Below are 17800 nucleotides of genomic sequence, written 5' to 3'. Positions count from 1 at the left end.
CTTCCTTCCTTCCTTCCTTCCTTCCTTCCTTCCTTCCTTCCTTCCTTTCTTCCTCACTCCCTTCTTCCCTCCCTCCCTCCCTCCCTCCCATTCTCTCCCTTTCTTTCCTATCTGTCTATCTATGTATCTATGAATGGTGTGTATGTGTGTTGGTGTGTGGGGGTTCACATGTGACTCCATGCATACACATGTGTCAATCAGAGCATAGCTTGCAGGTATCAGCTTGCCTCTTGGACCATGTTGACCCTGGGAGTCACCAGATCATCAGGCTCCATGGCAAGTACTTTTACTTGGAGAGCCATCTTGATTCACGTCTTATTTTGTATTGATGAAGGATAAAATATTGCAAATCGCTTTGAAAATGCAGAATAATGCCATTACTTATACTCCTCAATCATTAAGAAGTAGGTTGACTTTAATGGTGTGGCCCCTGACAGGCCAGCCATCCTTCAGTGGCTGGCCTCACGCCGTAAGTGTATGGGCAGCACAAAATCGGACTTAGTGGGCTAGATGTGATACATAAAGAAGAAGAACATGAAGTTAGGAGGGATGGGGAAGTGAGGGGCAGAGGTAAGGGGAGGGGGAGTGGATAATATGATCAACCATGTCATGTGCACATACACAATTCTCAAAGAATAAAATACTCTATTTTTTTAACAACAACAAACAAAAACTTGTGAAAAGTCTGATTGCCATCTTTTCTTCCTTTCAGTGGTGGGATCAGCAAGTTGATTTCTATACTGCTTTCTTACATCATTTGGCACAATTAGTGCCAGAAATTTATTTTGCTGAGATGGACCCAGATTTGGAAAAGCAAGAAGAGAGTGTACAGATGTCAATACTCACTCCTTTGGAGTGGTACTTATTTGGAGAGGATCCGGATATTTGCTTAGAGAAATTAAAACACAGTGGAGCGTTCCAGTTGTGTGGGAAGGTTTTCAAAAGTGGAGAAACAACATATTCCTGTAGGTAAGTACCAGAAATGTGCAGGATTGGTTATAATTTACAGCTCACCATTTGCAGCATGACTGGTCCACTTCGTCCTTTTCCTAGTTCATCGCTGTCTATAGTATATTTACTCTTAAGTTCCTTTATTTTATACTTTAAATCTAGTTTTGTTCTTATAGCTTGATTTTTAACATATGGCTCCTTGTTAAGCAGGTCTCTCTTTTGTTCTGTTCTGTGGAAGCATCTAAGAAATAGATCTTTGTCTTGTGTACGTGTAGTGTAGTCATCATACCTTTTCTAAAACTTTTGAGATCAGGTATATTTCAGAATTCTGAATACTTCCTTCACAGCAGCTTAATAGCACCTTGTGATCAAACAGGTTTGATTTCTGTGAAAGATCTATGAGTATTCACAAAGATATAGATACTCAGAAGTAATATAAAGTCTGTAGTCATATATCATTCTAGACATACAAACATGTGTAAATATATATATTTAAAGTTTTTACCTTTTAGATTCTGTTGCATGTGCTGAACTAGAACTTACTGTGGGATGAGCCCACTATCCATGTTTCACACATATATTAAAAATTACATAATATATGGGGTATATATATAAATAAATATATAACAAAATAGAATTTGTTTTTTATCACTGACTGAAATTTGGTGTAAGCCCACAAAATAACAAAACCTTCCAGAATTTTTGGTTTTCAGAACTGTAGGTCAAGGGTTGTGTGGGAACAGCTGGGATGCAGTTGACGGTAAAAGGTCAGTTGTATGGAGATGGAGGCAGGTGGAGGGTTTTTGGTTTTGGTAAAGGAACTGTCTTAAATGTCATTGTAAATCGGAGAGGTTTTTTACTCTGCATTCCTGCCTGAAGTTTTTGTTTGGTTGTTTTTTTAATTTTAGGTTTTTATTTGATTGATACAGCGTCTTACTATATAGCCTTATTTGGCCAGGAACTTACTATGTAGACTAGGATGGCCTCAAACTCATAGAGATCCTCTTGGGACTTAAATGTGTGCACCTCTGTGTACACACCTCCAGCAGAATTTCTTTGACTTCTAGATATTAGCACCACTTTGTGCTTTTCTTTTTTGCTTGAGTTTGAGGTTACAACTCGACTTTTTAGCCTTTACCAGTAGAGTTTCATTGTCTATGCTTGACTGCCATTGTAGGCTTCACTGATTGTGTATAGTTAAAAGGTTTGTGGGTTTTTTTTTCCTGTATCTTACAATGTTTTTATTTTGTGTGTTTTGCCTCCATGCATGTCTCTGTACCATGTGTGTGCCTGGTACCAAATTAATCCAGAAAAGAGGTCCTCTAGAACTGGAGTTAGAGGCAGTTGTTAACTACAGTTGCTGAGAATCAAACCTAGGTCCTTTGGAAGAGCAGCTGATGCTCTTAACCACTAAGCCATCACTTCAGTCCTAGAAAACAGTTTTCAAAAGCACAGTTTTTGGAAGAGTTTCCTGTTAACTCTCAGGGGGGTGGGGGGAGGAAGTTAGCTCTTGTATTTGTATTATATTGTGTTATGTTGTATAGTAACTTATTTTTTTCTCTTATAAATTTTAAACCAAAGCTCAGTTTCAACTAAAGTATATAACATTTGTAGCCCTCATATTCTAAAATTTCTTGGAAGCATTGTGACAGTTAGGGCTTGTTAGTATGTAGAAACCATGATTGCTGTTAAATATCCCACAAAATGTTGGATAGTTACTACTTCAGCAAAAAAACAAAACAAAACAAAAAAAACTAATTAATTCAAAAGTGTCAGTAATGCTAAAAAAACTATTAAGAGGTCTACAACTTGTCGAATCGATAAGTAACTCTGGGGTAGCCAGCTCCAAATGACAGACCTAAAGTGCAGACTTTATACCTACGGAACAGTCCAGAAAAGAGGACAGCAGGCCGAGGAGTTTAAGCAGCAGAAGACCTGGACACCTGCTACTAGATAGTGTCTGCTAAACATGACATGGACGTTACACCCAAGAAATCTCAATAGCAGTTTCCTGAACTAGACCTGCATAATGATAGCACCAGTGACAGTGATGTGCCTGCAGGGACAGGAAGACTGCACGAGGTCTGCCCCTAGATGAAGAGCTGTTGGCAGTTAGTGACTGCTGGGAGGGAGATCTGCTTTCTCTAGGAGCAAACTCCCTGGTAGGTCATCCAATCTTAGTGGTCAGCCCTAAACACAAGTATATATGGGCACGGGGTGTGTGAGTCAGTAATAATGTAGAGGAATGAGCTTAGGAAGAGTGCAGGAGGACACAGAATAAGTTGGAGGGGAAAGAGGGAGGCATATAGATTTTGTAAAATGCAATGCTCATCTGGAATTCTTAAAAATAAAATTTAATTTGGAAACTGCTTTAAACAGAGTAGAGCATATATTTTTTACCGAGAATTTTATAGAATTTTGGGCAAATTTTAGGTCCTGTCAGCAGCTGTTTTAAGTTTCATCTTCTTTCCCCTGTTCCTCTTTCTCTTCCTCCGGTCCTAAAATTCTGTGTGTATGTGTGTGTGTTTGAGATAGGTTCTTAGTATATAGCCCAGGCTAGCCTTAAACTCACTAGTAGCTCAGTCTTTCCACTCTCAACAATTCTGCCTTAGCCTCAAGGGTGCAGAAAGTACAGATGTATGCCAGCACAGCCAACTCTAAACTCTATTTTTAAACTTTTAAATTTTGTCTTTTCAAATATTTAAAAAATTTAATTCTGTACCTTGTAGTAACTTAGGTTGTTGTTGCGTTTCTCTGAAAATGTGAAATGGAATCATGTGTTGTAAAAGCGCGTGAGTGAGAGCAAAGAGGGACTGGGTGCCTCTCGGTGACTCCACGCTCATGCTTACGTGCCAGGTACTGCTTGAGGTATTTGGGATCTATCAATATATAACCAATGAGTTTTGTCTTATAGAACCTCAGTTACAGTGCACAGAAGTGTGCCTGTAAATTAGAGGGCAAACAATGGCAGATAATGAACAAAAACAATTTTCCTCTAGTTCCCACAGAATTAACAGTTTAAAAAGCCAGGTAAAGCTCAAAGTTATAAACTGAACATCTTATAGACTCAGGTGTGTTAGAAAGGAGGCTAAATTATGGAGGCAGCGTTGTCTTTTTTTCCAAGTGTTCTTAGAACTCAGCTTTTGGGGCATCCGGTGTTATTTTGCCCATCACACAGGAAGCTCATTCATTTTATAGTTGTACCTTAAGTGTCAGCGCTGGTTTTTGGAATCTAATTCTTTATTTTCTTTAGGGATTGTGCAATTGATCCAACGTGTGTGCTCTGTATGGACTGCTTCCAAAGTAGTGTTCATAAAAACCATCGTTACAAGGTATGAAAACTATATGTATAAAACCACTTAGTGGGAATCTGATGACCACCTAGTCCAAGTTTTTGAGTTGCTTTATTTCTTGCTAAATAGCTCTGATGTGTATCTTTAATTATACTTGGATAATGTATGAAGTGATTATACCAATTTGAGATTCTTAAACTGTATATGTGAGTTCCATTTTCCTACATTCTTGGACGATTTGACCCTCTGTAAGTTATTATAAAGTTATCAGTTCTCAGGAAACTCCTGAGTGCGGTAGACAATGCATCAGTCTCCAGACTTAGTTCTTCTTGTTCTCTCTTAATTAATAATGGGGTTGAGGCTTTGCCTTTTCTGTTGAAAGATTAGATAGTTTTGTTATTAGAGCTAAGATGTATTTCTCACATAATAGTGCTGGCTCTGTATTCTGGGCTCAGGCAGATCTGATGATTCATGTTTCTCTTTGTATATAACATGCCTCAGTACTGTGTAAAATGTAAATGACAGTTTGAAGTTACATAGTCCATATCTCTTGTAAACTTGAAAGTTCTAGGCTAGCACAGACTACATATATAGACAAAGAGGCTTTTGAATAACAAAGAAAAGAATGTCTATAACCCTAAAGTACTCTCCTCAAAGGGAGTACACAGAAAATAGAACATTTTTATAGTTGGTCACATAGGGAGCCTTAATAGTCTTGAAATTCCCTCTGTCTGGATTCCAGGTTAGGATTATTCATTTCCTTGTTAAACTTTGTAAATGACTTCTACCTTGTGTAGATTCTCAGACAAGGAATACTTTATAAGAGAAAGAAGCACAGCTATTCTGTTAACCATAGGAAGGAATAAGGAGGAATATGTAATGTGCCAGAGAAGGGGATAGAGGAGAAAGGGGAAGGGCAGACTCCATCTCTAGGTGGGGCAAAAGCCAACCGAAAATTTTATTTTATTTATATTTTATATTATCCAGTTTTCCTAGATACTTTTTGGTATATTGTGTAGGTGAATACCTGATTTTATCTGTGCTGGGATTGGACTTGGAGCCGTACGTGAGGTTGGCAAACACTCTAATGGAGCTAGATTCCCAGTCCTTGTGCATTATCTCGCAGTACTGGAGTTTGAAGCTAGTGTGCTTTGTACACACTTGTCAGGCAAGAACTCTATCGTCACGCTATAACCTAGTCCAATAAATACAGTCTTTGAAGTAATGAGAACTGAACTTAGACCTCATGCATGCTAGGCAAGTGCTGTACCACTGAGCTATATTCCCAGCGCTAATACTTTTTAAATGCTATAATATTTGTGTGTATGTTTTGTGTGTTTCTGAGTCAGGTTGTAATTCTGTAAAACGAGCTGAAGTTTTGTTTCTTTATTGTTCCCAAATACTGTCTTGGACTCTTCTGCCACTAAAGGTTTTCCTTGGTCCTCTGTTTGTGTATTTTTCATGTTCAATACAATGTTGCTTTAGACCAGTGTTTCTCAACCTGTGGGTCTCCACCCCTTTGTGGGGTTACCCAAGACTGTAGAAAACACAGGTGTTTACATTATGATTCATAACAGTAGCAAATACAGTTATGAAGTAGCAAGGAAAATAATTGTATTGCTGTGGGTCACCACAACGTGAGGAACTGTACTAAAGGGTCACAGTGCTAGGAGGCTGAGTAGCATTGGTTTAGATAAACGTAATATGTGGTGCTGAGAACAGAACTCAGCGTCTGTACTGTATACTCAGGCTGATCTTGAACTCATGGCAGTCCTCCTGCTTCAGCTTCTCAGGTGCTAGAATTACAGGTGTCAAGCACCTCGTTCAGTTTCATACATTTTTTATTTTCTTAAAAATTTTTACATTTATTTTACTTATTTACATGTGTGTTTTATTCATGTGCATATAAAAAAAAGTATGTCTGAGACTTAATCTGTAGAGAAAGATTGAGGTTGAAGAATTTGTGCTTTTAATTTGAAAGACATCCTCCTGCCCAATTTCTGTTTTTGTAAAAGGCATATAAAATGTATTATCTGAACTATTTTTAAGTGTGCGTGCAGCTGGGTGGTAAGTTTTCAAAGCTCATCCTGTGTACCCATGTCCACCGTCCAGCTCCGTACTTCATTTCACTTTGTGAAAACAAAGTCGTCAATGGTGGCTCTCCTGTCCTTGCTTTTCTCCTGGTAGCCATCAGAATGTGACTTCTGTAAGTGCCTCTCCTGGTGTGGAAATTGGGCACTGTTTGTTTTTTGTGACTGGCTTGACTTGTATAAAACTCTCAAGTTCAAATGCAGCATGTATCATAAGTTCCTTCCTTTTTAAGTTTGAATAAGATTCTGCTATAAAACATCCCATTTTGATTATCTGTGTTTCTATTGATGGACGCAGGTTGTTCCACAAAACCTTGATAGATTTAGGTCAGATCATTTTTCTTGTGTTACTGGGCCAATTTATTCGTGGGTTAAGGCTGGAGAGATGGCTCAGTGCTTAAGAGCACAGGTTGCTCTTTAAGAAGACCCAGGTTTGATTCCCAGCACCCACATGACAGCTCATAGCCATCTGTAACCCAGTCTTAGGAGATCTGATGCCTTCTTCTGATCTTTATGGGTATGCAAAGACACATGCAGGCATAATACCTCCATGTGTGAAATAATAAATCTAAAAAGAAATTAAAACAAAAAGGTATGAGAGCTGGGCATGGTGGTAGACTTCTGTAATTCTTAATTCTAACACCAGGGAGGCTGAGGCAGGATTAGAACTCAAGGCCTCACTGAGCTATGTAGGAAATCCTGTCTCAAAACGACAAGAGATGTGGGGATATTGCCTTTCCATTAGCATCTTTTTGAAGTTTAGTTGCACAGGGCTTGTTGTTGTTGTCGTTGCTTTGTTTGTTTGTTTTTTGTTGTTGTTGTTGGGATTGACAATCAATACATTGTAGCCTGAATAAAGTCTAACTTGTGGCTTTTGTGTGAACTGCAAGCTAAGAAAGGTTTCTTTAACTTTTAGGGGCTGAAAGCATGGCTCACAGGTGGTCTCGTACTTCCTTACTGTATGTGTGCAGGGTATGTTCTGAGAAAAAGTCCAAATAACATCATTCTCATTGTCTTCTCCCTGAGTCAGTATATTTTTGGTTTTCCCCTAGGAACACTGAGAGGAAGAAGATGGGAGTTGTAGTAGAACGTTGATGTAAATGACGATACTGTATTAAGTAGTTCTTACTATGTATCATTATATTGAATTTTTAAAGGTTTATATAGTAAAAAATGAAAATGTATACTCAAGCATTCTAGGTTATAAAGGATATTTTCACTTTCCGATCTGTTCTCTACTAGTTCACATTTAATAAAAAACTATTATTTTTAAAATGTGGGGTTACATTTAAAAAACTTGTACATTAGAAGGCCCATTTTAAAAAAATTATCTTTAATCTTTTTTTACAGTCCAGTTGTTATCCCCCTCCCAGTCTACTCTCCAACAATTCCTTATCCCATTTCTCCTCCCCTGTCTCCAAGAGGATGTCTCCCCAGCCCCCAAGTCTCCCTACTCCTTGGAGCCTCAAGTCCTTCAAGGGTTAGGTGTGTCTTCTCTCACTGAGGCCAGACCAGGCAGTCCTCTGCTATATATGTGTCAGGGACAGTGTATACTGCGTGGTTGGTAGCTCAGTGTCTGAGAGGTCTCAGGGGTCCATGTTAATTGAGACTGCTGGTCTTCCTATGGTCACCCTCAGCTTCTTCCAGCCTTTCCCTAATTCAACCACAACTTTTGTCCGTTGTTTAGGTTTAAGTATCTGCATCTGACTCGTTTGGCTGCTTGTGGGGCCTTTTTCAGGGCAGTCATGCTAGGCTCCTGTCTGTAAGCACATCATAGCATCAGTAATAGTGTCAGGCCTTGGACCTTTCCCTTGAGATGGATCTCAATTTGGTCCGGCCACTGGACCTCCTTTCCCTCAGCCTCTTCTCCATTTTTGTCCCTTCAGTTCTTTTAGACAGGAACAGTTCTGGGTCAGAGTCTCTGACTGTGAGATGACAACCCCATCCCTCCACTCGATGCTCTTCCTGTCTTTCTATTGGAGGTGGATTCTATAAGTTCCCTCTCCCCTCTGGTTGGGCATTTTGTCTAAGGTCCCTCCCTTTGAGTCCTGAGCGTTTCTTACCTCCCAGGTCTCTAGTACATTCTAAAAATCCCCCTACCTCCTACCTCTGGAGATTGCCTGTTTCTATTCTTTCTGCTGGCCCTCAGGGCTACAAGGCCCATTTTTGTTACAGTGAAATATTCAAGTGGTTGGTATTTCCTTTTTTTATTTTATTTTATTTTTGACATTTTTTATTAGGTATTTTCTTATTTTACATTTCAAATGCTATCCCAAAAGTCCCCCATACCGCCCCCCCTACCAACCCACTCCCACTTCTTGACCCTGGTATTCCCCTGTACTGAGGCATATAAAGTTTGCAAGACCAAGGGGCCTCTCTTCCCAATGATGGCTGACTAGGCCATCTTCTGCTACATATGCAGCTAGAGACACGAGCTCTGGGGGTACTGGTTAGTTCATAATGTTGTTGCACCTACAGGGTTGCAGATCTCTTTAGCTCCTTGGATACTTTCTCTAGCTCCTCCATTGGGGTCCCTGTGATCCATCCAATAGCTGACTGTGAGCATCCACTTATGTGTTTGCCAAGCCCCGGCCTAGTCTCACAAGAGACAGCTATATCAGGGTCCTTTCAGCAAACGCTTGCTAGTGTATGCAATGGTGTCATCGTTTGGAGGCTGATTATGGGATGGATCCCCGGGTGCGGCAGTCTCTAGATGGTCCATTCTTTCATCTCAGCTCCAAACTTTGTCTCTGTAACTCCTTCCATGGGTGTTTTGTTTCCAATTCTAAGAAGGGACAAAGTGACCCCCGTTTGGTCTTCGTTCTTCTTGAGTTTCATGTGTTTTGCAACTTGTATCTTGGGTATTCTAAGTTTCTGGGCTAATATCCACTTATCAGTGAGTACATATCATTTGAGTTCTTTTGTGATTGGGTTACCTCAGTAAGGATGATACTTTCCAGGTTCATCCATTTGCCTAGGAATTTCATAAATTCATTCTTTTTAATAGCTGAGTAGTACTCCATTGTGTAAATGTACCACATTTTCTGTATCCATTCCTCTGTTGAGGGGCATCTGGGTTCTTTCCAGCTTCTGGCTATTATAAATAAGGCTGCTATGAACATAGTGGAGCATGTGTCCTTATTACCAGGTGGTTGGTATTTCTTAGGTAACTAACTAAAATGATTTTTGTTCTATCCTGATTTTGTTACATTAAATACAGCCAAGAAGTGCTTTTATTACTTTTTATTGCTTTATAATAAAGTGCGACCCCATGAAAACTCCTTTGCTATTTATTAGATGCACACTTCTACTGGAGGAGGCTTCTGTGACTGTGGAGACACAGAAGCGTGGAAAACTGGCCCCTTTTGTGTGGATCACGAGCCTGGAAGAGCAGGTACTACAAAAGAGGTAAGAAGTTTAATTGGTTATTTAAATTTTCTGGAATTTAATGAGAATGTGTATAAATATATATGGGTTGTCTTAGTTAGGGTTTTACTGCTGTGAACAGACACCATCATCAAGGCAAGTCTTATAAGGACAATATTTAATTAGGGCTGGCTTACAGGTTCAGAGGTTCAGTCTATTATCATCAAGGCGGGAACATGGTAGCATCCAGGCAGGCGTGGCGCTATAGGAGCTGAGAATTCTACATCTTCATCTGAAGGCTGCTAGCAGAATACTGACTTCCAAGCAGTTAGGATGAGGATCTTAAAGCCCACACCCACAGTGACACCCTACTCCAACAAGGCCACACTTACTCCAGCAGGGCCACATCTTCTAATAGTGCCACTCCCTGGGTCAAGCATATACACACCATCACATGGGTTAAGACTGATGCCACTTAGAATCCAATATTTTGTTCTAAGTTAAGAATGTTTGTTTTTCTACTCTAAATTAAAATTTTCTCTAGGAAATTAATTCACACATACCCAGAATGAATTCAAAATACTTTTTGTTAAATAGTCAACTAGAAAAAAAGCTGGGCAGTGCTAGTGCCTTTAATCACAGTACTCACGGGGCAGAGGCAGGCAGATGTCTGAGTTTGAGGCCAGCCTAGTCCATAGAGTGCGGTCCAGGACAGGCAGGGCTACACAGAGAAATCTTGTCTTAAAGGGAGAGCCAGAGACAGAGCAAGAGTGAGAGTCTGCATGAGTGGGGGTGGCGGGTGGGAGAATAATGCATGGCCCCAAAAGAACAAAAAGAAGTTGTTAGTAGATAAAAACAGAATGTAAAGAATTTGAAAGCAGAATGAACACAAGATTCAGTAATTGCTTTTCTTAAAGGAAAAAGACAAATAGACTCAGTGGATCCATCTTAGTCAAGAAAGGGACTTGAGGAAGTTCAGACATAGATATTTAGATGTGAGGTAGGAAGAAACTATAGGACTACAGATGAGCTGTGAGAACTCCAAAATGCTGAAGAAGTCTTAGCTAATATACATCAAAATGAATTGTTGGTTTTTTTTTGTTTTTTTTTTTTTTTTGAGATAGGGTCTCACTACATAGCCCTGGCTGTCCTGGAACTTGCTACATATACACAGCCTTGAATTCACAGAGATTCTCCTGTCTCTGCCTCTCAAGTATAGGGAACACTACATCCAGCTATAAAAATGAATTGTTTTATCAGTCAATGCAACGTACCATTCAAAACAAGCCAAGGGAATACTTGGTAGGTAACCATTGAACTACTTGACATATTAGTCACAGCGTAGTATTTCCTTCCAGACACCGCGTCCAGACAGTTTCATAGATAAACCTTTGAAAGTTTCAAGGAATACATACTTTGTGTGCCCTTTGAATGATTCTAGATCTCCTTGTAAGCACTGACCACATCTTAGGGCCAGATGATGTTCTCTGATGCCTTTGTTTGAAGACCTCTCTAGTTGGTTATTGAAGTCTCCCACTGTTGTTGTGAATGGTCCTATATGGCCTGCTAAGCCTTTAAACATTTGTTTTATGAAATAAGTGGCTCTGAGATTTGGTGCATAGATATTTACAATGGTTACATCCTCTTAATTGTTCCCTTTCTTAATATATGGGGGATTCTCATTCAGATACAGGAATCGCTACACCAGCTTGTTTATAATTTCCCTTTGATTGGTGGGCTTATTTTTACCCTTTGACTCCCAGTTTTTGGATGTCTTTGCTAGTTATGTGAATTTCTTGGTGATAACAGTTTCTCTAAGAACTTCCTGTGCTTGAATACTCTCATTTCTCTGTCAACTTTAAAGGATAACTTTTCAGGGGAGGATAGCAATTTTGGTTGACAGTTTCAGGGCCATACTTTTTCTGACTTTGAGGACTGCTAATGAAAGATTAATGTTGTTCTGATCTTTCTGCCTCTGAATGTGAGTTAGTGTGTTCTTTTACAGATATTAGTATTTTGTTTGTTTTGTTTTGTTTTAATTTAAATATGCCACAGAGAAGTTCTTCTCTAGGAAATTCTTAATTATAATTTAAAAATAGTTTGTCTAAGCCTCCTTACATGATTTGCCATAACTCCTTAAGCTAGGCCATGGATTCTAGATTAGATTTCTTGATGTATCCTGGACTTCTTGGAAGTTTTGGTTATCTTCATAATTTTTTTTTCTTTCTGTAAGCCTGTATGTGTTATTGTCCCAACCCGTGCCCCCCTCTGGAACTAGTCCTTAACCCTTGGTCCTGGTTTGCTGTGACTTTGGTTTTTTTCTTTCATTTCCAGAATTTGGTTTGGCTCTTTTTTTGCATGTTTCCTTGCCAAATTCTCCCTTAATTTTCTCTCGAAATTACTGATACTTTCATCTGTTTCATAACTTTCTTGTGTTGATCCTAACTGACTTCTTAACCTGTTTATAGAATTCCTGTGTATGGTTGTTGATCCTGTTTTAAAAACTAGACTTTGAAATCCTTAAACCTTTTAGTTAGGTCATTATTTTTGTGTTGGTGTTGTGAGTTTGTGGGAGTGTGTTGTGGTGCTGTCTTTGGTGTTCTTTTGCTGGGCTTGCATGTCCATTGGAAGGGAAACGGCCTCTAGTTCTTCTTTCCCCTTTCTCAATATTTTGCTCATTTGTTTCATTTTATATGAGTCCCCTGCTGCTGTCTTTCTGAAGTAATGGTTTGACAAGGGTCACAGAGTAGGTGCAGGAAATACTTCTGTGCCTTACCTTTGTTCTAGTGCAGGCTGGGGACAGTAGCGCTAAGCTGCTGCCTGAAGAAACACACTTCATGGAAGTCAGGAAGTGAGGAGGGACTAGGAGACAGGGAGAGAGGAGAAGTAAGAATAGGCAGGATGTGTGAGTTAGAGGGATGGAAAGCAGCAGAGTGGATGTTAGGTTTAGGGAAAATATCCTGCTGCTGACTGTGGGTGACTGAAAGCCATTTCCTTGTTTGTTGTTTTCTTTATGCTTGTTTGTTTGATACAAGCTCCAGCTGTGTAGCCCAAGCTGGCCTGAAACATGCTAAGGGTGGCCCCTAACTGCCCTGATCCTTCTGCCTTAGCCTACCAGGGGTTGCAGGAGGGTGCTGGGTGGTGATTGTTGTCTGTTTACCTCCTGAAACAAGGGCAAAGGTTTCAATTTGCTGAGAATGTTGTAATTGAGGGAGCTTGCCAGATAGCAGGAAAAGTATTTATTGGATTATGAGCTACCTTGTAATGGGTAAACCCCCTAAGAAAATGATGCTTACACCCACAGCAACCATTAACTGTCAGCCACCAGTCAGGACTGGGTGGGGCCTTGGGCACCCTTTTCTCTTGATAAAATGTTGAGAAGCCTGGTCTTGTGCAAGCCTTGTGCATTTAACTGCAGCTGCTGTGAGTTCACAAGGCAGTGGCCATGTCATGTCCTGGGAGCATCTTTTTACCACACAGCACCTATTCTCCTGTTCTTACATTTTTGTTCCCCCTTTCTTCAGCAGTGTTCTCTGAGCCATGGAGGGTGTGATACCATTGTCTCACTCAGGCCTGAGCACTCCATCGTCAATCATCTCCTGTTGGTAGTCTGAGCACTGTGAGCTTCTGCAGTAGCTGCCTCCCTCAGGCATAAACTCTTCTTTGAGGAGGGCAGAGAGCAGCACTAATGTGTGCATATAAACATGAGCATTAGTAGGCAGTTTAATACTTTCTTGTATTTTGTGAGCAGGGCCTCACTCTAGTCAGTGTTGACATTGAACTCATGGCCACCCTCCTGGCTCAGCCTCCCAGATGCTGAGGTTACAAGCATGAGCCACCATATACAGCTCAAATTGTACACTTAGGTGAATGCCTTATAATGGTGCATCTTATGTCACAGTAAAGTTGAGAGTAACAGATCGCTTCTAAAACAGTCTTAGTTAAAATCTTTAATCTGGACATCATAAAACCTTTAAACTAACTTCTAGTTTATAACAACAAACAGTGCTAGAAGAAAAACATGGGACATAGGTTTTTGGTTTTGCTTTTATGTTTTCTCTTTTAATAAAAGAACTGGTCTGGTTATCATCGTGTAGAACAAAAGATTGCAGCTAGGGATGGGAGATTAAGTTAGATATACATCTAACTTGATGTCCATGACTTGAGAGTCATAACAGCCAAAGGCAGTGTAAAGATCTTGGTATCAACAGGCATTTATAGAAGATAAGAGGAACGGAGTTGATGAAGTGGCACTCACGTGAGCTCACGTGCGCAAGAACACACACACACACACTCTAAATAGGAGGCTACAGAGATGACTCAGCTGTTAAGAGCATTTGCTGCTCTTGCAGAGGATCCAGCACTCACATGGCACCCTCTCAGTTTTAGGATATCAGACACTCTCTTCCTGGGGATCCCACACCCTCCTCTGGCCTCTAGGGGCACACATGTGGTACAAACATGCAGGCAAAGCTCTCTTGTACATATAAATAAATAAATCTTTTAAAAAAGAAAAGAAAAAGCCGGGCGTGGTGGCGCACGCCTTTAATCCCAGCACTCGGGAGGCAGAGGCAGGCGGATTTCTGAGTTCGAGGCCAGCCTGGTCTACAAAGTGAGTNGAGTTCGAGGCCAGCCTGGTCTACAAAGTGAGTTCCAGGACAGCCAGAGCTACACAGAGAAACCCTGTCTCGAAAAACCACAAAAAAAAAAAAAAAAAAAGAAAAGAAAAGAAAAGAAAAGAAAAGAAAAAGTGAATTACTTTTAAAACATAGGAGGAATGATTAGAAAAATTGAGTAAGTTATGTTAGATAGTATTTAGTCATTAATATTTTGATTATGAGACTGACGCACTGCCTACTGCGCTAAGAAGGCTACCATTAATATTTTGAAATGGAATAATGGTGTTTTAATATCCTTTCTTATTAAAAATACATATCAAAGTATTGAATGATGACTGTGTTTTACCTTAAAATATTTGAACAAGATAAATAAAACATATATGGAAAAATGTTGCATTGTTAAGTTTAAATAAAAGTGTATTGAAAGGGAGGGTATGCTTTTGTGTAAAGGGCTGGAGAGATGGCTCAGCAGTTAAGATCACTGACTGCTCTTCCAGAGGTCCTGAGTTCAAATCCCAGCAACCACATGGTGGCTCACAACCATCTGTAATGGGATCTGACGTCCTCTTCAGGTGTGTCTGCAGATAGCTACAGTGTACTCATATATAATCAATCAATCAATCAGTCTTTGGGCTGGAGAGAGTGGGGCCAGAGGCCGGAGTGAGAAGAAAAAAAAATGTAAAAATAAAATCCACTGAATTGATTAACACCAAAGAAGCAAAAGCTTATAAATTGCTCCAGAATGTGGGAGAAAAGAAGTGAGCCTTACAAACTTGTTCTAGGAAGCTCGAGTACACTTATGTCAGATCTACCAAGATGTGATGTTCTAGATCAGTCTTACTAACAGTTTCATGCTGAAACCCCAAGTGCAGCTTAGGCAGGTGAATTCACGAATGTAAGAGTACAACATGGCCATTCTTACTTGGCTAAAGAAACGCTTTCTTGGAACTCACCTGTGAAGGTGCTTGTGCCAGACATTTGAGGACTGCTGTCTTGGAAAACATTCTCAATTTTTTTTTCAGGGATATTTGTCTCAAATAAAATCCATACAAATCACATTTCACGTTGGAGTATAAAGTAACTTCGCCTGATTTAATTGTCGTCTGGTAGGCTTACTGCTAAATAAGCTCACCCTTTCTAGCTCTTTCTGAACTCTGGATGGGTGCTTCAACTCAGTTGTTCTGGTTCATACTCCTCTCCAAGCTGATTGATTCAATCTGGCTTCTCTCAGTTTCTCACTGAATTGCTCTGCTTGACCTCAGATGAACTCTGGCAATCTGTTTTAATCTTCTGGCTCCCTCTTATATTTTGGCTTCAGCTGCCTCTGCTGCCTTGCACTGAACTTCATGGACTCAGGGAAGAACTCAGCTCCACCTCACTGCACTTCACTGTACTGCACTCACTGCACCACACTCACTGTACTGCACTGTACTCGCTACACTCACTGCACTGCACTGTACTCACTGCACTGCACTCACTGCACTCGCTGCACTGTACTGACTCCCAACTGACTCCTTCTCTGTTCCTGGGCTCCTCTTAAATTGCTTCTCTTTCATGTGCATCTCTTTCCTCTTGAGAGTTGGGTGCATGCTATTTCTGACTCATTCTGTCAGATCTTTCTCTGATTCATTACTTTGTTTACTCCTCAATTAGCCACTTTTCAAACATGTCCTCTTGTACAAACATACTGGTGTATGCTAAGGGATTGTCTGTATTCCAGCCAGAAGGGTTAAAAGTGTGTGGCATGTCTGCATTCCAGCTGGATCACACAGACCTAGGTCTTGGGATGTGATCCCTTGCCAGGGCAGCCAGGCCATTGGATTATAATTCATCTACATTGGAGCTCAATGTTTCAGAATCCTTCTGTTGACCCTGTTCTGGAAGAACTGCCAATCAGATAAACTCGACTGAGCTAAGATATGTAAATATTACAAAGAACAAAGTGATGTAGTCATGATTGTAAGCCCAAAAAAAAAAAAAAAAAAAAAAAAACCCTCAAGAAAATTAACCAAAAAGAAATGAGAAACTTCAGTACAGTTTATAAAGATTTCTAGTCTTTTTTTGTTTGTATGCTTGTTGTTCTTTAAGACAGCTGGCCTGAAACTCAGGTTCCTCCCAAGCAGAGCCTTCCAATTGCTAGGCTTGTATCTGTTTACTACTATGTGCACTGAAATAAACAAGCAACAGTAAAATGTCTGCTTTTTTTGTTTAATATATTTAACAAATATTTTTGATTGGCCATATGAGCAATGCCTTTTAGGAGATGGAATGGGAGATGTTTAATTCATTTTGGTAGAAAACAATAAAATGCTTAGGTGTGTGTGTGGGGGGGAGAATTGTGCTAGATTCATTCATTTTTGAGACAGGGCCTCTATGTAGCCATGGCTAGCCTGGAACTCACAGAGATCAGCCTTACTCCGCCTCCAAAGAGCTAGTGGTAAAGCCATGCCTCACATATCCAGGAAGCTAGCTTTATTTTTAGAGATCTGAATTCAGTCTCAAATCTGATCTTGAACATTTTTGGATTTAAAATTAGATTGGGAAAGTAATCAGCATCCTGCAACTGTTTGTCTGGAGGTGGGGAGGGCGGCTTAGGCAGCTCGCTAACCCCTGCAGGGGGAGGGTGGCTTAGGCAGCAGGCTGACTCCTGCAGCACTGTGATGTCAGAGTTATTCCCTCTGCCTGGGTGAGTGTGCTATCCAGATTCTGCCAGGTACATGGAATTGTTCCAAGCTTAGTGGAGCATCACAAGCATAAGCAGACCTAACTAATAGCGCTGGAAGCGAGTTGTGGAGCATTGAAGAGAGGCTCCTTTAAGATGAAAGGAAAAGCAGGTTCTCCCATATTTCTGTTGTTTATTTTCTTGTTTTGTTTTTTTCATTGTTTTTATAACTTCTGGTTCTCTTGTCCCAGTTGAGTTTATTTCTAAGATGCAAATGCCTTTCTTGAAAAATTCTTTCCTAAGCACTTGGTGGAAGCAGAAGAGTTTTTCCAATTCTTCACCTGAGAATGTTTTTATGAACGGTCAGAAGAAAACGTGAGGGAGGAAAAGGGTGAGCAGGCCTGTTGTGTTCCAGTGTGGACAGTAGTGCCTTTGACACGGTCTCTCTTTAACAAAGACCTCTGGGCACACTATTCAGAGAAGGTGACTTGTTGAAAAGGGAGTAAAACCAAACTTATAGACCAGTGGTGAGAAGACATAAAAGGTATTAAAGAGAAGAGAGTAGCTTGGGTAGTTTGCTATCTCAACCATATGTAACATACAGTTTAGCTGTATTAAGTATGTTCACATTCAAGTTTTTTGTTGTGTTTTATTTTGTTTTGCTTTTGCCTTGTGCCACTGACTCTCTGTACACAGTCAACACTAAGTCCCTCTCTTCTCAGCCCACAGCCATTGATTCTCTACTTTCTGCTTCAGCAACTGTGCCACTGCACACAAAAACTTTGTATGATCAGAATGTCCCCTCCCGTCTCCTCCCCT

At 40.2% G+C, this 17800-nt stretch overlaps 1 protein-coding gene across 2 annotated transcripts in view; it reads left to right on the top strand.

Moving 5' to 3' along the window:
- The window catches only part of Ubr1 (ubiquitin protein ligase E3 component n-recognin 1), a 123580-nt gene that overhangs the window by 10351 nt on the left and 95429 nt on the right, over window positions 1–17800 (top strand). For both annotated transcript variants that reach the window (XM_029469902.1, XM_021184371.2), the window contains exons 2-4: window positions 713–969; window positions 4205–4283; window positions 9632–9742. In XM_029469902.1, the coding sequence (XP_029325762.1) occupies window positions 713–969; window positions 4205–4283; window positions 9632–9742 (447 nt within the window). The remainder of the gene's footprint in view (window positions 1–712; window positions 970–4204; window positions 4284–9631; window positions 9743–17800) is intronic.

Source organism: Mus caroli, chromosome 2, assembly GCF_900094665.2.
Source record: "Mus caroli chromosome 2, CAROLI_EIJ_v1.1, whole genome shotgun sequence".
Lineage (NCBI taxonomy): Eukaryota > Metazoa > Chordata > Mammalia > Rodentia > Muridae > Mus > Mus caroli.
The sequence above is the reverse complement of the archived record's forward strand: the minus strand, read 5'-3'. Positions and strand labels throughout refer to the sequence as shown.